This window comes from Leucopleurus acutus (assembly GCF_964270905.1).
Source record: "Leucopleurus acutus genome assembly, chromosome: 8".
In the NCBI taxonomy this organism is placed as follows: Eukaryota; Metazoa; Chordata; class Mammalia; order Artiodactyla; family Delphinidae; genus Leucopleurus; species Leucopleurus acutus.
In genome coordinates this window covers 53,794,861-53,816,077 of record NC_139151.1, presented here as the reverse complement: position 1 = coordinate 53,816,077, position 21,217 = coordinate 53,794,861, and the positions used below count along the sequence as shown (strand labels likewise).

The 21,217-nt window shown below is 48.5% G+C and overlaps 1 protein-coding gene across 4 annotated transcripts in view; it reads right to left on the bottom strand.

Annotated features, from left to right (window-relative positions):
* Window positions 1-21,217, bottom strand: part of TENM4 (teneurin transmembrane protein 4) — a gene marked incomplete at both ends in the record, with an annotated part of 385,043 nt that overhangs the window by 63,603 nt on the left and 300,223 nt on the right. For all 4 annotated transcript variants that reach the window (XM_082844520.1, XM_082844521.1, XM_082844522.1 and 1 more), the window contains 3 exons: window positions 2,103-2,370; window positions 5,117-5,378; window positions 10,633-10,752. In XM_082844520.1, coding sequence (XP_082700646.1) covers window positions 2,103-2,370; window positions 5,117-5,378; window positions 10,633-10,752 — 650 coding nt within the window. The remainder of the gene's footprint in view (window positions 1-2,102; window positions 2,371-5,116; window positions 5,379-10,632; window positions 10,753-21,217) is intronic.

The following is a 21,217-nucleotide window of genomic DNA, read 5'->3' as shown; positions in this document are numbered from 1 at the left end:
GTATTAAATCTCTGTTAAAAAAAACTATACATGAAAAAAGAAAATAAAGTTTAATGTTAACAGGTAGTTGTGTTTTTTTATAGAAATATGTTTGACTTTATTTCTATTTTTTGGTCCACTTGCCACATTTTTATTAATGAACATGGTAATACTTTAATAAAGAAAAAAATTAAAAATCACTTATAATGAATACATGGAAAAGGAGCTCAGTTAGGGAACTCTGAAAGCTAGAAGTTGCTCAAAACTTGAAAATCCCTGGTTTTGCTTTTGTTTCATAAATCCAGGCCTCCTGGGGCACTGGGAGGCAGGCTAACCATGGCAGGCTCCCTGAGGCCAGGTTTGTGAAAATCCCAGTAACTGCCCTACGGAAAGGAACTGGCAGAGACAGGAATGCCGTTTCTTCCAAGTATCTTTCTGTGTAGATGCTATTTTCCACTGGGCAATGCTCTATCACATGATCAAGACAGGAATTAACAATTGGGCAGCCCCTTAAAGTTTCCTTTAGGTGCCCTGAGAGATTGCTGGCCCGCTATGGCAGGAGCGAATGCATTGGAAGATGTCCCTGTGACCTCTTCCCTATGACCTTGAGTCTCTTAAGCAGACACTCTGCCTCCTACTGGTCCCCTGTCATCTCAGGAAGGCAAACCTCAGCCCTTGACGTCTCTGTGCAGAGAGACCTTAACTGGCTGGTGGGCACTTAAATGTGCTCATTTCATCTAAAGAGGTAGTAAGACTTCATGGAGTTTGAAGAGACCATAGAAGTAGTTTGGTTTACAGAAGGGATCGTAAACAGTGACGGATGGCATCTTTGCTCCCAGTGGACCCTATGGGGTAGGGCAGGATGCAAACCTACAGGGGAGATCGTGGGTAAATCCAGCTCAGTTCCTTCCTTGTGTGGCCTTGGGGAGTCACCTCACCTCTCTGGTCCTCCGCTTCCTCATGCAGAATATGAGGACAATTTCTGACTCACAGGGTGGTTGTAAAGATTAACCGAGATACCAGTGTACAGGGAGCACATCACCCAGAGCAGATGCTCAACAGACACTCCCTTATTGCCTGCCTCCCTCCCTCCCTCCCTCCCTCCCTCTTTCGCTCTCTCTTCATTACTTCTCATCTGCTTCCTCACTCTGCCTTTGCCGAATCTAGAAAGGGAATGAAACTGGCGTGAGCTTCAAGTTGAGAGGGATTTCCTGGGCTGTTACTCTAAGTGCTTGGAGGATTAGCCCTGCAGGGGTCAGGACTGCTAACAATCCGGCTCTGAACCCTTCGTGGAGCCTTGCTCTCACCCGGAAGCTGAGATGAGCACAGCCAGCCCTGGAAGCCCAAGGTCCGAGTGGGGCTGGGACTCCAGGTGAGGCTGTAGTCACCTCCTGCTTCATCTTAGAGAAAAACAGCAATAACATCAACAAAGGGACTCTCTGATTGGAAAGGAGGTGAAGAGGCCAAAAGGCCTTTCTGATGAGGGAAAAATCTTAGCTCTTGCACCTCAGTAAGACTGAAGAAACCCAGAAGCTCCAGACTCCCTTTTTTTTTTTGGCGGTACGCGGGCCTCTCACTGCTGTGGCCTCTCCCGTTGCGAAGCACAGGCTCCGGACGCGCAGGCTCAGCGGCCATGGCTCACGGGCCCAGCCGCTCCACGGCACGCGGGATCCTCCCGGACCGGGGCACGAACCCGTGTCCCCTGCATCGGCAGGCGGACTCTCAACCACTGCGCCACCAGGGAAGCCCCAGACTCCCATATTTTTAATGGGTAAGTTCAGGCCCAACAGCTGGGGGTAGGGGCAGGGTTGGGGCAATGTCCACATGGCTCTGTCTCTGTGGCACCAGCCTCTTTCAGCCCATCACATAACACCACAGTGCTCTTCAAGGGCCTTTTTGGTTTTGTAACCCTCTTTTTTAACTGTCAAGTTTTCCACATGCAGGTCTTTGAGTACTTTCTTTTAGGTCATGGATGGTCACTGAAAGGTCCAACTAGACCTTAGGTATTTCTGAGAAGAGAAAGGGAGGAAGAAAAAACAAGGCAGGTGGAAAAAGAGCCCCGTGCCCCCAAATCTTACTGTCTCTCTGAGGACGGCACTGAGGCCTGCGGCTGGGAGGCTTACCGAAGGCTTCCGAGAGCCCAAACACCTTCTGGTTGTAGACGTCTGTCTTGTCCCAGATGAAATAATAGGACAAGTCTGGGGCTGCAGCAAACCACTTCCTGAAGAGGCGGCCCTCAACCGCCACCATGAGGTGGACCTTCATGAGGTTGAAGGGGATGGTGCTGTGGGTCAGGCTGATCCTCAGGACAGATTTGTAGCCGGGGGTACGGCTGCTCAGGTAGCTCAGCCTCATCTTGCAGCCAGAGATGGCGATTTCCTCCTGCAAAGCCTAGAGAGACAGATCACAGCAGGTGACGGTCACAGAATCACTGGTGGAGGGAAGGTGGCCACAGCCCCACATACTCTGGGTGTTCAAGAGGCAGAGGAGGATGCAGAGGAGGAGGAGGAGAGAAAGGGAGAGGAGGAAGCAGAGTGTGAAGGGTAGGGCAGGAAAGGAGGAGAAGGGAGGGAGGGGTGTGGGAGGAAAAGGAGAGTCAGAAGGCCTGATTTCCGGGGCAGCTCTTACTCGGGACATCCCTGCTCCATAAGCCTCAGCTTCCTCCTTTCAGCAGGGATGGCGATGCTCATCTCGTTGCATTAATGAGAGGATAACACGTGTAAAGTATTTATGATACTGTCACCTTTCATTCACTAGCTGTGTCATCCCAGAAAACTCATGGAACCTCTGAATCTCTGTTTCCTCACTGGATTAGTCTGACGACTGGCTAAGGTCACATACATAAAGTGCCCAGCACATAACGGACACTCAGTAAATGTTACTAATGATGACGGTGCTGCTGGTGCTGGAAGCAGGGGGTCCTGGGAAGTTCCCTCCGACCGATGTGTACAGGTGGCTCAGCGAGAAGGCCTGCTTCTCTCTCAAAACTTTCCTAAAGGAAGATCTGTTACAAGTGGCTTTCCTCTTCAGGAAGGTACACGGAGGCTAGAGATGTGGACCGAACCATTATGCAGGGTTGGAAACACAGGCTGTGGACCTGCAGCTAAGGTCCGCAGCTCATCAGTAGAAAGAGGACAGATGGGCTGCACGGAGTCTGCGTGCTCCAAGGCTGTGCCAGAGGGGCAGAGTGGTGGGAAAGGCAGTGCTTTATCTACTGGTGCAATGGGCTCAGCTCCAAGATGGGAAGCTGAAATTAATGCCAAGATGCCTGGGCACATGGCAAAAGTGGAGAACTTTTATTGGCTTGATGCTCTGGGCTCTGTTTCAAGAAGGGGACGTTAAATCAATTGAGGCTAATGTATCCATTAAAAGGACAATGATTATTTTACCCTCGTGGTCACAGGGGAACTGGGCCTTCACAAAGAAAGCCTCTTCCTTTCAGTCCGTGTCACAGATGGGTGTGAACTCCCACCCCAACCCATTCTCCTGAACACACGACATTTTTCGGGATTGGGCCTACACCAAAGCAATCTTCCTAAATTTCAGCTCACAAGCTCTAGGCAAAGCCGGGCTTGAGTGCCATCAGATGCTGTCGTAAGTATTTACTCTCCTTAACATACCCTTCAAAATGTACATCTCCCTGTACTTGCAAAGGCTAGCCAATGACAGGACTGGGAAAACCCAAGAGTTTGTTTTCATGTATTTCATGAATCTGATAAGAAGCAAGGTCTGTGACCCAGCTGGGCTCGTAGACACCCAGCCCAGGGAGCACTGTGAAGAGAGGGGGACCTTTCATCTCATTTGTTTCGAAGTCCCTGCTCCTGGGGAGATGTCTCGCTGGAGCTAAACCAGTGCTGAGTAACAACTCTCCCCTCCCCAGCAAGCTCTGTCTCCGCTGACAACCATTCCGTAAGAAAGGTCAGCCTGGTGGTGGAGACAGGAGACAAGCGCTGAATGTCTGCAAAGGAGTGAGGTTTCTACCTGTGGGTGCAATGAGAATTCCGAAATGGTTGTGTTTCCTTCTTGAGGGCCGGCGTCCGAAGCCACTCAACAGGGTGCAGCGCAGAGATGTGCCCGCTTAGCCCAGCAAGAAATACACACACAAACATGTCTAAACACCCCGCTCCGCCAGCACCGGAGATCATTTATGAGCCTGCACGTCGCCAGAGCTCTCATGAGGCTGGCGGGACGGCTGGGGCTTCTCCCCCAGTTTCTGCACTGCCATCCCTCCTCCTCCCCAGGCTTCGTTTCTGCCATTAGAAATTGGGCCGGGATGGCAGAAGAAATTCAAGTCCACACAGCTTTGTTAGGCAAAGAATCCATCTTGGTTTCTATCAGATGAAAATGCATTTTTCCAAATTACTTCCTTTTAATGATAACGAAGTAAAGCACTTGCGTGTATTGATTTGAGCCAAAGCACTCGTTAATTGGCATGAAGGCAGTGTGTGTAAAATAATCTTAATAGTAATAATGTTTAAAATTCACCGAGCACTTAGTAGGTGCCAGATATCGTGCCAAGTATCTCATACACATTTCCTCATTTAATCTTTAGTACGACGCAAACATTTGGGACCCTCTGCCTCACTCCTCTTGGTGGAAACTACCATTGCTATTTTTCTTTTTTTTTGCGGTACGCGGGCCTCTCATTGTTGTGGCCTCTCCCATTGCGGAGCACAAGCTCCGGACGCGCAGGCTCAGCGGTCATGGCTCACGGGCCCAGCCGCTCCGTGGCATGTGGGATCTTCCCGGACCGGGGCACAGACCCGTGTCCCCTGCATCGGCAGGCGGACTCTCAACCACTGTGCCAGCAGGGAAACCCCTATCATCGCTATTTTTAACAGAAATAAGGAGGGGCGGGGGAGACACTGGAGGTTGGGGAAAGGAGACGTGGAAGTGAACTGGGTGGCGGAGTGGAGAGGGAGTGGGAATTTATTATATGCTGGAGGCTGCCAGGCACTTTACGGGGCTCACGTGTATTAAGTGTGTAAGGGGGTGGCCATCAGAGCCTCACAGCACGCCGGCTGGGGTCTGGATGGTGGGCTGATGGGCTGTCTCTTTCCCCTGTCTCTGAGATCCTCCTCCACCTCCCGAATGAAATAAAGGCATGGAGAAATGCAGTTAAGAAAGCTGGGTATACCTGAATTTCCGGAACGATGGGGCCTTTCTCTGCACAGGAGCTGGCGAAGGACGTCAGTGGGGAAGGAGACAGGACAGGGTTGGGGCGGGCAAAGTTGCTCAGGTCACAGCTGGGAATCTCATTCTCCTCCTGCCGCAAGATGATGGTTTCCATGACAAAGAAGCGATCCCAAGGCAGCCAGAGGGTGTGCTCCTGCGTGATGAAGGGGGCCCGCTCGAACCGCAGGACGATGGAGATGCCGCCATTTGTGACCAAGTCAAAGCTGTTTGGGAGGGGAGGGTGAGAAGGAGAGGAGAGGGAGGAGGGAGGGGCAGAGAAAGGAGAAAAATTACACCGAAGGATCTGAGCACTCGTTGAGGGAGACTCTAAAACCTGAAAGACTAAAAAAAAAAAAAAAAAAACAACCTGAAAGACTTGACCGTGGTCACAAACAGTGACAGAGGTTCCAGAAAGCATTATGTTTTTGAAAGTGATCCACCGTAGAGAACTTGCCAAAACCAAATAACAACCTGCTTTGGGGAGCCATTTGCTAGGACACAGGACTGCTGATGAGCCCCTGCTCGGGTGCCCCTGGTACTTAGGGCGTCTTAGAGCTGAAGCCCAGTGAAAATTCATCAGAATAAAGCAGAACAAACCCTGCCCTGGTGTTAGAGCTCTAAGCCTAGTCCTGGCTCTGCCGTGGGCTACTGTGTGACCTTGGGTAAGTCCTTTAGCCCGTCTGATTCTCAAGTTTCTCATCTGTAAAACGCAAAGGTTCAAATAAATTATTCTGAAGTCATTAAGATTCTATGACTCTACAGCAATTGTATCTCTGATTATGATACTCAACCAGGCCTTTGGAGTTACAAAATAGCAAGGTAGTTTAGAGACGGGCACAATTAGAATCACCGTAACTTAGAAGTGAAAGAGGAACCAAAAGACTGAGTCCCAACCTCCCAGTTGAGATGAGATCTCCGTGGCTGTGTCCCTGAGAGCTGGTCACCCAGCCTTTGTTCATTGCCCTTTGGGGATGGCCAGAAACTTGCCGGCAGCTCTGTTTTTGGTTCTGGCATCTTAACTCCCATCACCTGCAGACAAACCTGGCTGGGCACTTGCCCATCCAAGCCTTAGCATGGACCTTTTTTTTTTTGAAAATCCAAGGAAACTGAGTTCCCACTTGTACACTCCATGTTTCTGACACTGAGCGTCTGATCTGAGGGTTCAGCAGCTAGGTGGTCCGAGGCCAGATGAGCTCACATTATAGAAGATGGGAAAGGAGGCCCAGGTGTAAGCCCAGCTATGTCACTAGGCCTGCAGACTGGGTCTGCTTTGCCAACTAGAGTGCGTGGTTGCTACTTAAGACCCCATGTTCGATGTGCAACAAGATTAATTCAGACCAGAGTTTTGTGTCCTTCCCCCACCCCATCAAAACAGAAAGTTTAAAATCAAGTAACAGTTGAACCACTAGGTCATCTGACCTAGTCCCCTCTCTGAATCTGATGCTTTAGTTCCTTCTACAGAACCACTATCAAGGGGCTATTTGGGTCCTGTCTGCACATTTCCAGCGACGAGGAGCTTGCTATGTCCGCAGGGGGACTGTCCCATCTTTGGTTAGTAGACTTTTTTAGGGGAATTGAGCCTGGGTCCCTCTCTTAATAGCTCCTTAGCCACTGGGACATGTTCTACCTGCTAGAGTGACTTCAAACTAGTCTTCCTCTGCCTTTGACAGTCCTTTAGGACTTGGAAACAGTGATCCTGTCCACCTGTCACCTCCTGGTGATGTCTCTTTGGACAAAGTCCTTTAGCTATTCCTTTTAGGATGCATTCTCAAGGCCTGTCCTCATCTTGCTTTTTTGGATGGAGGGCTTCTGCTAACTCCTCACCCACTCAGAATTCCGGTCCCCTCCCCTCCAGAATCCCACTGCACCATGTGCACTTCTCCTAACAGCCCACATCACACTGCACTGGAATCATACATTCACTCACAGGCCTGGGGACACTGATTCCTCTCAGCCTTTCCAGAACTTAGCCCCGTGCTTGATGGTTATAGTTTATAGAATGAACTCATGAGTGGCGTTGTCAGCTTCTTCTGAATTGACTGTATACTAAACACCCTAAGTTATTTCTTCCTTTGGCTATTACCGTAAGTCAGCCTCGGGGTAGATGACGCCCTCAGATCTGGGTCCCCAAGCTCCAAAGCCTGACTCATCTGTCCTTTGCAGATGCTTTTCACCTGTTTTGCCTGCTCTTCACTTGGCCCCTTCTAGGCCCACATAACCTTTGAGTAGAGGAAGTTGGGTACCATCGTTCTTCAATACATAATAATAGAGAAACACCAGGGAAGGTGTTTATTTTCAACTAAGAGTTCAGGTTTTGGCTTTCCAGGAGAATATCCAGGGCTTGGGGAAAGTACCCAGGGAACAGAATCGAACAGCATCTGTACTTCGACAGAACACTTAACTGTCAAACAGAAGTTTGGCCTGACTTACAAGCTCCCTTCGTGACAGGATGAGCGCTGACAGGATGAGCGCGGGGAGGGAGTGAAGACAAACATGAAAAGACATATTCTCAAGGCCGTGAGCCAGGTGGGGGCAGCTGGCCTAGCCAACAGCGGGGTGTGATTGGCTCTTGCCAAGAGCCAGGCCTGCCCATCTGGAGGGAAACCTTGCTGTGGACATGGGCGTGACACTGACCTCAAAGGGAAGGCCTGCTTCTCAGATGAAGCCCCAACAGTGAGGGCCAGACCGAGCACTGCCACTTAGTCCACAGGTGAGTTCCGTCACCTGTCTGAGCCTCAATCTCCTCATGTGAGATGAAGGTGACAATCATCATCACTTGGCAGGTTATTAATGAGACACATGAGATAATGGACGAGGAAAGCACTGGGCTCCATTCCCTGGGCTTCGTGCTCTGTATAATCCCATCTTTCAGTTCAATGAACCTGAACTGCTTCTCCTGTCTGCTATTTTTTCTTTCTTTTTTTTTTTTTTTTTGCTGTACACGGGCCTCTCACTGTTGTGGCCTCTCCCGTTGCGGAGCACAGGCTCCGGACGCGCAGGCTCAGCGGCATGGCTCACGGGCCTAGCCGCTCTGAGGCATGTGGGATCTTCCCAGACGGGGGCACGAACCCGCGTCCCCTGCATCGGAAGGTGGACTCTCAACCACTGCGCCACCAGGGAAGCCCTTGTCTGCTATTCTTTAAACATTTTTCTTCATGATTTCTATTTTCCATTTTTTTTTTGCGGTACGTAGGCCTCTCACTGTTGTGGCCTCTCCCGTTGCGGAGCACAGGCTCCGGACGCGCAGGCTCAGCGGCCATGGCTCAGCCATGGCCCAGCTGCTCCGCGGCATGTGGGATCTTCCCGGACCAGGGCACGAACCCGTGTCCCCTGCATCGGCAGGCGGACTCTCAACCACTGCGCCACCAGGGAGGCCTCTCCATCTTTTTAATGATCTCTTTGGCTAACTTCCCTGCCACTGTTTTCTGTCTGTGAGCTCTTGTTAAGACTTGAGGTCTGGTATTTCAGCATGGGGCCGGGGTGGGAGATCTGGACAAAGGCAAGTGTCATGGTGCCTGCCAGGAAAGTGAGGAATACAAAGATGAATTAGACCTGGTCCCTGGACCTGCGTACACTGTCATCTCCAGGCGATATCTCTAACCTTACAGTTTCTCCTCGGCTATGAGAAATAAGAAAGAAGGTGAGTCAGGGACAAGGGGGAGGGAAATGGGCAAGATGCTACCCATTCACATATAACAAACAGGGCTCTTCAGACACTTATTAGAGAATAAGTCATGACTCTCCCATACATTATGCAGTGTCTAAGATGGGAAGAAAACTTAAGCCCCCTGATGCACTGGTAAGAACTGTTCTGAAACGCAAGCTTTAGGCTGTAGCAGCTCTGGCTGCTCGGGTGTAATTAAGCTGGCCGGTGCAGGAAACATGGCTGATACTTACCGCCCCGGATGCCCATCCTCTCATGAGGTAGTAGAGATTGCAAGGGCAGCACAACAGGACGAACCAAAGCCTGGAGGTGCTAATTGGGCATTCCCCAAGGGCCACCAAGGTTACTGGACTCTGGTGTGTTTTATGGACTCACCCTAACCGAGCACAGTGGGCAGAGGACGGACTACTCGCCATCTCACATGAACGATGGACAAATTTTATGGCAAAAACAAAAGAGCGGTCCCCGTGGCTCCTTTTTGATGACTGTTTCACAGCAGGTGATAATGTAGTCAGGATACTTATTGCCTATGATGCTCACATCTCCTATTTCCACAAAGCAGGCAGCCCTGAGCTGGAAGGTGGTAAAGGCACCATGAGGAAGGAGACTTCTCCCTGCTGTAGCACAAGTCTGCACTGAGGTGCTTCTGGGGATCAGTGGCCTGGCCTGGACAGATGATCCCTGGGGACTGGCCACCAGCCTCTTCCATCCATAGGGAGGGGGAGGAGGGAAGAGAGGGTTCCCCATGCCCAGCTTGCCAGTCCCGTCTAAGAGGCACATATGTCTACAAACAGATGAGCCCCTACTTCATTATCACCTCGGCCAGGACATGTTCACATCTGAGATTGGATTAAAGAGGTGCTGAAATCAATCAGGCTGGAGCACAATTTCCAACACAGAGTGAAAATCAACCTTATGGGCCCACACTTAGCCAGATGGACACCACCACCTGATTTTATTAAAAATAGAGGACTTGTCACCACTGACAGCCTAAATATTCCACTTTCCTCCTTCCTCTCCTCTTCTCTCCAAAACAGTCTCATGGCTTGCATTGTAATCATCACCTTTTTAAGCTGTAATTTAATATATTGCTAATATTTATTGTATACTTACTAGGTGCTAGACCCTGGAGATACAGCAATGAATCAGAGTGGGGCAGGGAACTAAGATTTATTAAACACCTACTATGTGCACGGTGCTTCTCCACTCATCATAGAATCAAATCCTTACCACCACCATGTAAGATAAATAGCATTAGGACCATTTAACAGATGAAGAAGCTGAGGCCAAGAGAGGTAAGGAGATTTGTCTAAGAACACATGGCCAACAAATGGGGGAGCTACAGTGATTAAAGAAACCTGACTTCATTCAGGCTGATGAACTGAAGGTTCTCACAGGGATCTGAAGGTCAGAGTTCTGTGATCGCTCAGTGGCTTCCATAGACCTGGGTGGTTGCAGATGGAAACCACACAGCAGGAATGCTGAGACTTCTGGAGCTTTCTGGCCTACGGAGAATGGTCCACTCGACAGTATTTTGTATCATAAGCCATGCCACAGAACAATATGTATAAGGTACCGCATGCTTACTCTGAGAAACAAGTAAGAAGAAGCTGCTTAATTTAGAGCCAAAGGGACTTAGGCCAGAGTCAGCTACAAGGTCACACAGCTAGTGCATTGCAGGGCTGGGCATGTGGATTCAGGTCCTCTGACTCCAAGTCCTATCCTTTTCGCACGTTGTCATTCCAGCAGCAGCTATGTGGCAAGACCACGAGAGCAGAGCCTTCACCAACCCTGGTCCCCAAAAGGCCTCTTACCTGCCATCTTGCCTGCTGATCGTGTATCCAAAGTGAGGGTTATTGACGAAACTGATGTTCACACCAACCAGCGGGGTCCCATCTGATGTCATTACTTGACCACGAATGACACATGCATGCCTGGGGGTAGAAAAGAGAGAAAAACATGACCTACTTTTCACGTTAGAACCCTGGCTGGCAGGTCAGAAGACTGAGGCAGGTCACTCAGACATATCTAGGCACCCGGGGGCTCATGGTATCCACTCAAGATGAGCACTACCTTTTTTTTATTGCCTCAATCTAAGTCATCAAAGCATCCTCTAAAGAATTATTACTGAAAAAGGTTTTCAGATATCTCACTGAGAGGGTTATTTTCTATGGATACCGTACTATGCTGTAAGGAGAAAAAGCTGATGGGGTGGGGTAGTGCTATACAGTGTAGTTATGCATGTGAATTTGGAGTCACGTGACTTGGGTTCAAAACCTAGCTCTGTCACAGCTCTTCTTTTTAAAAAATGTTTATTTATTTATTTATTTATTTATTAGTCATCCATTTAATACACATCAGTGTATACATGTCAATCCCAATCTCCCAATTCATCCCACCACCACCTCCACCCCCCACCGCCACCTTCCCGCCTTGGTGTCCATACGTTTGTTCTCTACATCTGTGTCTCTATTTCCATCTTGCAAACCAGTTCATCTGTACCATTTTTCTAGGTTCCACCTATATGCGTTAATATACGATATTTGTTTTTCTCTTTCTGACTTACTTCACTCTATATAACAGTCTCTAGATGCATCCACGTCTCTACAAATGACCCACTTTCGTTCCTTTTTATGGCTGAGTGATATTCCATTGTATATATGTACCACACCTTCTTTATCCATTTGTCTGTCGATGGGCATTTAGGTTGCTTCCATGACCTGGCTATTGTAAATAGTGGAGTCACGTGACTTGGGTTCAAACCCTAGCTGTGTCACAGCTCTTTGAGTCTCTGTTTTTTCATCCTCGTGCACAGGAAGCTCCATAAATGGCAGTGATCTTTATTGTCACTAAGGGTCTCACTGGAAGCAGGCATTCAAGAAAGTGAACAGGATAGAGGGCACTTCCTCTCACCTGGCATTGCAGACAGGAGAAGGGCAGATGCTGGTGTCCCCTTGGAGTGTGGTTTCTAGAACTCGGCACCTCTCCCAACATCCCCCCTCCCATTCTCCCTCTATATTCCAGGCAACAAGCCATCTGCTTTTCGCAAACTTGCCAGTCAAATGTTGTTCAAAGCCTCTGTGTCTGTGCAATGTTCTTTCATCTGCCTCAGATATCATTCCTGTACCCCTCTCCCAACATTCTCATCCTTGAAGACCCAACTTCAAATGACGCCTCTTCCCTGAAGCCTTTCTTGACGCCCCTAATTAGAACTAGTCACTGTCTCTTCCAAAACCTGGCACAAACCCCTTGATACCCTACCACACTGTACATGTTCCTCCACTCCACTAGATCACCAGCTCTTTGAGGCCAGGGTCAAGGTCTATTTCCTTTTTTCTCTCTAGAGTGCCCGGGAATGCCTAACAAGTACGAGGTGATTGTTTAAAAAAGCAAAAACAGTAGGTTGGGTAAATAAGTGGGACAATTAGAGATCATCTAGAATGATGTTTTTTCAAATATTTCAGAAACAGAATCTTTTTAGCAGATGATATTTTATAAGGATCCCCAAGTGGAAAGCCAATAAAAACAAGATCTGCTCCAGATGAAGTAGGGGTGGGACCCGCTTTCCCCTTGGGGTGGTTCTGAAAGCAACTCTGTAGAGTCTTAGTTTCTGGAGAAGCCAGAGGAAAGCCAGCTGGAAAATCACTGAGTTAGTGGAAAAAGACGAAACTGGGTCCACAGACGTCATGCTATTTGCTCCAAGCCACACAGGGAGGCAGGGGCAGAGCCAGGCCTTCAGTCCAGGCCTCACACTCGGGGTCCAACTCTAGACCAGTCTGTACACCACTGGCAATGGGTGGAAGTGAAGATGCTCACTGGTGTCAATGTCCTAAGGGATCAGGGCGCTGGGGAGACAGCCCTCGTGGACAAGACAAATCTGAGGCAAAGACGCAAAGGCTCTGCTGTCCACAGTTCGGAAGGCTTTTTTCTGGCCTGGGGAAGAGCTAGTGATGAGGCCTGTGGGCATTCATAAAAAAACATCTCAAACTCAGCCTCTGCTTTATTAGGTACCTACATCTCTACCCTTTCTACAGAGGAAAGTGATAAGCTTTTCTCTGTTTGATGAGAAAAGCAATTAACACCAGGCTTGTAAGCAGCTGGGCTCCCCGGTGTCAGTTTGTCCTTTCTGAAGGCAAGAACAACTACCCACAATGCACCGAGCTCCTCACCCCACCTCCCCTCACCACACACAATCTGGTTAATGTTAATTCAGTCAGTGGTTTTCTTCCGAGGCCCTTGGTCTAAATGCAATTACACGGCAAACAAGTTAAGCGGGTGAGGCTCAGCAAAGACTCTCCATCCTGCTCTGAAGGTCTCCCGATATATTTACGTGAAATTATCTCTCCGCTAATGGGAAAGATTTACTCCGTCAATTGTATTCAGCCGGTACTGAGAGATGCTTTCTCTAATGGAGGAAAATTGAATTTCTTATTGCTGGAACTCTGTCCTTCCAGAGGATTACTAACAGATCTCATATCCTGGTGCTGGCTACTCTCCAGCCTCCTCCTGACATATGTGCCTTCAGATTCTGCCTGGACGATAACCAGTCCTCTGGGGATGGTTTCCTTTGGGGGGCTGCCCTGGCTGCTGCCCCTCCTCCACATGGGGGCCAGCCTCCTCTGATTAATATCTCTTTGGGGATTTCCCGATAGTTGGGAAACATTAAATCAGCACCATTTGGCCATCACGTTGCCTCCACTTCGGCAACCCGGAGCAGATGTAATTTTAGCCCGGGCTCCTGTGGATTGCTTTGGATCCTGGAGAAGATTAAGTTGACTCCCGGTACCCCTGTGGGCCACAGAGGCCTCCTGCCAAAACAGGCATTTGGCTCAGGAATTAAGTCCTGGAGAAAAACACTTCCATCCTCCTTCTATTTGACCATGACTTTCAGTTGTCAAGAAAACCCAGTTCAACGTAAAGCCTTCCCTGGAACAAAGAAGGTGGGGAAGTCTGCTCTAGGAGACTTCCAGGAGGCCCTTCCGGGAGGCCCTGGAGATGTGTCTCCTGCCACGTGCTTTTGTCCAGGGAGGTCTGAAGAGATGTGGCTGCTGGGTTTCCAAACATTTTCTTTCTTCATCCAGTTATTCAATGGAAACCACCAGTGGTGCCCTGGTGAATATTTAACAATTGGCTTGCAAAAGAAAAGTGGCTTTAATTTGTGGCATTTGCCTATTTCTGTGGTGTAAAGACTTCCACCATGGCCGATTTCACACTACCGATGAGATATCACTGCACCCAGAGTTGGGAAGAGATGGCTAGTAGGACACCAGTATACAACAGTATTTCCACCACAGAGAAACAAGAGACCTAAATAAAGTCTAGAGTAAAGATGATGGTAAAACACAGCTAAATAACTAGAAAGTGATGAGTTTTGATTATTACCTTTGTTTTTAATCTAATTTGTTTAACTGTGATTTTATATAATTTAATTTTTAATAATAGTTGTGCTTAAGAACTAGCTTGCAGAACTCCTGAACATTTAATAAGCAGTCCCTGTGAGCTGGCATGAGCCAGCTTCTGTCCACCACTGAAACACTGACCCTCACACTAAGGGTCAGTGCATCTAAGAAATAGGTGCTGCTTTGACTGTGAAATTCCATAATGGAAGACTGCCTTGGTGAGAAATCACTAATGCAGGGTGCAAATCACTGTCACCAACTTGGCTTCCCAGCTGGCTCATATGATCCTCTTATCACCAGTCCTATATTTGACGTGTTTTGCTTTTCCTCAGTCACTGTCTTGGCATATGGGGTTATTTTCTACTCATCCTTAGGGTCCCATCTAAGCTGTCATCACTTCAGGGAGGCTGTTTCCAACTCTTCCTGGCACAGCTAATCACCCCTCTGCTCCGCTAGGTTGCTCTAAACCTTCCAAGTATCTCTCCGTGATGTGACTGTCACACAGTGACACCATTCACATTTACACAGCTATCTTATGTGCTTCCATCTCCAAGGTCTAGGTAAGCATGAGATATTCTCCCCAAGTGTTTATTAGGTGAGAAATGATCAAGGAACTGAAATTCAGAGAGAACAGACTTGCTCAAGGTCCTACAGCAAAGAACTCAATGGGGTGAACTGACACTCAAAGCTAGGACTCCGTACTTCCAGGTCCCTCCTCTTACTACTGTGCTATTCACCTGCACTCACTAAAATTCACTTAATTTAGAAAGCGGGGCACCTACTCGAAGGCAAGCACTGTGTTAGGCCGCTGAGGTTATAGAAGTACACGGATTACAGTCCCCGGCTGCTGCCTAGAGCTCACCAAAGCAAACGTGAAGTGCCTGAGTGTAGTTGTCTCTGACACCAGTGAGTCAACACATGGGTTTGGCATATGTCAGGCAGCTGGGCTACGAAACAAGCAATTAGGCTGGGTGAACTCTGCCAGGAAGGAGTACTCATGCCAGGCCAAGGGGGCGAGGCGTCAAACATGCTGGCATTGGCCCAACCACATACTCAGGGCCCGACTGAGGTGCCCTGGCTGACGCCAGCGACAGGGGAGATCTGCCTGACTGCTTCCTGGGGACACCTGCCAGGTTTGGGATCAAGGGAGGAAAGTGTTGGAGAGACAAAACCACCGTGAAACAGAACCAAGCAAAGAAGAAACTCACCTCAGCCGCCCGTCAGGGAGAAGTGGAGGGGTGTGGTGAAAGAGCCCTGGGCAGGGGGTCCATTCCCAGTTCTGACTCTGGTAACTAACTGTATGACCTTGCAGCATCATCTGACCTCTCTGGATTTCCATTCTCTCACCTGTCCATGCAGGCTGAAGATTTTCTCAAACAGATGTAAAGTGGAACGTATGATGGTTTTAACTTCGTGCTCCTCAATCCAGCTCAAGCAGCCCTACTACACGTGGCGTCAGGATCCTAATGGAGCTCATACAATGCTGATACTTATTTCTGAGTTGTTCCCTTTACATAGAACCTTCCACCCGTCCTCTTCACTTGAAAACCACCTGCTTAGCCTCAGGACCCACCTGGAGCGGTACCCTAGCACTCGCACTCCCTGGGCTGTCTCTGCAAAGACTCCGAGTGCTGTCATGCTATTGGGCAACCTTTTCCCCCCAGCAGATCACAAGCTCCTTGAAGACAGGGACCACATCCCCCTCACTGCTGGACTGCCAGCACTGAGCGTGGGTGATGCTCATTTCTTTTTTTTTTTTTTTTTTTGGACGGTACGCTGGCCTCTCACTGTTGTGGCCTCTCCCGTTGTGGAGCACAGGCTCCGGACGCGCAGACCCAGTGGCCGTGGCTCACGGGCCCAGCCGCTGCGCGGCATGTGGGATCCTCCCGGACCGGGGCACGAACCCGTGTCCCCTGCATCGGCAGGCGGACTCTCAACTCTCAACCACTGCGCCACCAGGGAAGCCCTGATGCTCATTTCTGAGTGGGCAAAAGAAAGCCTCCGCCAACACAAGGGTGCGCCCTGGAATTTGAATGCGTGGTGCAGAGTAAGCTCTTGATAAATTATTTACGAAATGAATAAAGAACTGATGTGTTTCTGTAACTGAAGATGAGAGAGATACCAGAGAACTCTGAGCTACTTGACCTTGACAGGGATATGGCTACGGAACAGAGGGCTCCAGGGGCTGGGCTTTCTAGTTGGTCACAAGTTGCATCCCAGGGCTGGGTTCCTTCCCCTGGAGGATCCACCCGCCTCTGCTTGTAGCCCTACTGCTTTGATGCTACAGCCTCCTCTTCTGTACATTTAAAGGTTTTGAAAACTTAAAAAAAAAAAAAAGGAATGCCAGAAATTAAGTTAGATTTGTTATTCATTGTGTATCATACGAGCAGATAGAGGAAGAGGAAGGAAGAAAAACTGCAGCTGGAACATTTTTTGTTATTAAATGGAGACAGCTAATGAAGCTGGTATTCAGGAAACTGCAATAATCATTTGGGATCTATCTAGGCGGCGAAAGGTAACTTTAGCCCTTCCTTGCTTCAAGGTGTTCGTTACTGTGTGCCACTACTGGTCATGCGAATCACCCCTTGGCATTACATGCTTTAAACAGATTTCTACGCCAGACTTGCACCCACCCTTTAAGCTGTTTTCTGCCAACTCATCTGACTGACTAGGGACCTTTCTAGCACCAACTATACTTTATCCAACATCTTGTAAGAACCTTACTTGGGCCCAAAGAGTCCCCACTTCACGGCCTGTCAAACGACCCCCATTCAAGGGGGGGTCCCAGTCAAAGCCTGACCCTGTCCACTCAGTAGCTTCCAAGACCTTCTTTCTAGCCTGGCAACACGGGCCATTCTGTAGCCCTTTCTTCAGAGCTTTCCATCTTGGTCGCTCTGCCTCCGTTTCTTCAACCAGCTTTTCTAGCCTGCCGTCTTCCACCTGTGTACGTTTTCTTGGGAACCCACCAGTCATGACATGTGAGAAGGGACCTTCCTGATCATCTCTCTTCACACTTCACACTTCTTGCAGAAGTGAGAAAATAAAGCCTCGGCAGGGGGTGGATTTGCCCATTCTCGTAAGAGTGGCTGGGGAGCCAGGATTCAAATTCAGGACTTCCTTTATTATCCATGAGAACTCAGGAAAGTCATTTCACCGCTCAGGCTACTTACCATCTGACACAGATACACACCTAAATAACAGAACCTCAATTTGTTTTAGCCGCCTAAAAAATCTGAGTTAACATCATCAGAGGAGGGCTCTGAAAACTACTTTTGATCACACACCCTTTCTGTAAACATTTTCTGAAGGCTCCATGGGTGTATTTATATTTATTAATAAATTGTACTCACATGTTATCATCATTAGCTAATATTGGAAAGCATAATATACACTTGGTGCAAGATTTAATGGATAAAAAATGAATATTTCAACTAGTCTTGATAATTTTGAATCTTTTGCTTCCCTTTTTGTTAGATCCGATGAGAATGATCACTACTGTTTTTAACTTCACAGTGGAGTTGAGGAAGACTCTGGACCAGGAGTAGGAATATCAGCTCTGCCGTTTGACTGCTGGCTTGTATTTGCACTTGTCATCTTTGATTGGTAGTTACTTTGCAAAATCCTTTTATGCCACTGGACCCCATTTTTTTTTTGGCGGTACGCGGGCCTCTCACTGTTGCGGCCTCTCCCGTTGCGGAGCACAGGCTCCGGACATGCAGGCTCAGCAGCCACGGCTCACGGGCCCAGCCGCTCCGCGGCATGTGGGATCTTCCCGGACTGGGACACAAACCCGTGTCCCCTGCATCGGCAGGTGGACTCTCCACCACTGCGCCACCAGGGAAGCCCTGGACCCCATTTTTTATGTAAGTTTGGTTAAAGCTAGATTTTACACACATACACACACACCCCCACACATGCAACACAGTCATGCTATAAACCAGTAAAGCTCTGTGAGGAGTAAACCCTCATCTCCCTCAGAACACCTCACACGCTCATCCAGACATGTAACCAACACTGGGACCAAGCAAATCAGAGACAACCTGGTGTTCCGTACAAGTAAACATCCATTCTTTCTTATTTTTAAAGATAAAAAGTAAATGTAGACAGACGTCCTAATATTTTCTTCCTGTACCTCATGGACCACGCTGGGCAGCCGCCTTGGGACCACTGTACGGCACTAGAGTTACGATGGTGTGTGTCTGTGCTTTCTTTGTATGAAATAAACTCTAATATGCTATACATTACTATATTCAAAAGCCAACTTCCAGCTGTGTTTCGTTCTTTATAACTTGTTTCATCGCTCTTCCTATGTTTACTTTGTATGTCTTTCAATAACCTTAGGCCCAAACCAACAGAACTCGATCTAATCAGTTAACGTTTAATAACGTTCCGACTTATTGGTGGTCAGGGAGTTGGACCAGATCCTCTCTTGAGGCACCTTGCAAATCTAAGATACCCAATTTTCCAGACCTTACCACTGTCAATTTACCACATCATCAGTATCCCTGTGCCGTCCATGTCATTTTCTGTAGTACCCATTGTGTCCACATAAAGTCCACACTCTTTAGCTTGGCATGTAAATACCTTCAGGATCAGGCCCCTGCCTGCCTCTCACATCGCGGTTTTCCATTCTCACATCCTGTGCTGCTGCCATGTTAAATTACTTCTCATACCCTTGCCTTGGCACGCACTTCCATGCCGCCCTGACTTTGTCTATGTTGGTTCCTTTGCCTCAATGTCTGTCCTCCCATTCCTACTAATCTCTCCTTGAAGGCCTGCCTCTCAGTGAAACTCTTCCCTATTTTCCAGGACAAAGAAGCCACCCCCTCCTTTGGTGAACAAAGCACAATGTACTTATCCCACTAAAGTGTATTCATCTGTTTAAACACCTTATCTTTTCTAGATTGTGAGTTCTTTGAAGGGAACAACTATGTCCATTTCATCTAACTCCGTGTTTATCACAGGAGTAGGTCTATTAGGATGCGTTCAATAAATGTTGAGAAAAGAAACAAATGAAGATCACATAAATGAATGAAAAAAGATGACCGAAAAATATGAATATAGTTATTTCACATAGCCCAAAGTAAAAAATAGATATACATGGGTTGGGGGAAGAGAAACATAGATGAAGGCCAGGTAAATGAGAACAGGGTTCAGTTATTGGAACTTTAACTGAGCACCTACTATGTGCTATACATGGTGCTGGGTGGCAGGGAAGATATTTATTCATCCATTTTCTTACTTATGGAAATTACAGGACAACGGTGCCAGTAGTTTCTGTTTTATTTTCCATTGTATTCTTTTTAAAAAAATATTTGTTTATTTACTTATTTGGTTGTCGTCGTTTTTGTTGTTTTGGCTGCTTCATGCGGCATGGGGGAATCTTAGTTCCCTGACCTGGGATCGAACCTGTGCCCCCTGCATTGGGAGCGTGGAGTCTTAACCACTGGACCGCCAGGGAAGTGCCCTCCACTGTATTCTAAGCAGTTAAATTAATAACAATAAATGAGACAGAATCCCTATGCATGAGGAACTCACCTTTTAGAATGAATATAATTTGACTTCAAAAAAAAATTCCTTGTATCTGGAAGTAAAGCTAGCATGGGGTAAAAAGGGGAGCTGCCTACAAGGTCATTCCAGTACGACATGCAAACATCCCCACAGTTAGCATCAAGCACCAGGCCCTGCCCAAGTACCCTGACTCTGTTCTTCCATTTGGAATTCGGCTCAGTATAGACTCCACCAGAGGCTTCCAGATCACTTGCTGGGTGTGTGGAATGAATGTCACAGGGAAGTACTCCAGTTCACGACAGAACAAGCTTTGCTCTTGGACTGTTTTGTGTATATCTGGGGAGCGGAAAGAAGAAATCCACAGACTTCTTCAGATTAACAGGAATTTAATGTTTAACTAGAAGAGTCCTTTGGGTGCCTGAGTCCAAGCCCCTAATTTACAGGTGAGATACGTGATCCCTAGAGATGGACAGAGCTTCCCCTCCATCACCCACTGAGGCTGAGGCATCGACAGGTCTGCTATGATGCTCTCACCCCACCTGGGGGCATCCAATGACAAGATGGCCTGGTAACTGCTAGTGGCTTCTGGGCCCTTAGGCCTGCCTCCTGCAGAGCCCAGAAGCCACGGTCCTGTGACCTCCTAACTTTCTGTGGTTGTTGAGCTACTTCAGACACTCAGGGAGCACGAGGTCCTGGGCCCCTGCTCTGATCACTCAAGCCTGGGGGCAACTTGGCTGCTGAACGCTGATGCTTTGGGCTGAGTCAGCTCTCGCAGAAGTCATCTGGAATACTTCCTGCTGGCCAACGAAGATGCACACAAGAACAGAGCCCACGACTGTTCAGGACACCGTATGTCCAGAGAAGTGAGTCCTGGTTGTGGCAAAGGAGAAACAGGACTGAGAGAGACCAGCCAGTGGAGACCATTTTTGAGGAGCAAAAGCCTCCTGATCCTGGGTGACCGGGCTGGCCAGGTCGGGGGACACGGCTCGGAAACACTGACCGTGTGCCTGGGGCCAGGGAATGTGAGCACATGTCTATATAGGCTGTTCTCTGGGCTATGCAGCCAGAGGACGGCCTCTAAGAGGACTCCTCAGCAGATGGCTTGTGTTGCTAGAAAAACTTGAAGCAGCTCTGCTAAAACGTGACTGCACGCAGTGTCTCAGTGGACAAGTTCATTTCACGACCGTGTGTCCTGTCTTCCTGTCAGGGTACAGGACAGGTCTTGCTTCTTCCGGAAAAGGGAGACTTCGCTGCTTTACTCAGAAAGGGGAGACTAGGATGGACCACAATTAGACCCACTTCCTGGGGTGGGGCTAGTGCGGGGCAGAGACACAGAAAAGAGCCGTGCAAATCCAGCTCGGCAGGCTGGACCTGAGGTGTAGAGCAACAGACAGGTGGCATTCAAGGGAAACAGTCCTTCCAGGGGCAGGAGAGGAGGACTGACAGGGGACAGGCAAGGTGAGGGAGCTCCCAGGGGCAGCTGGATGTG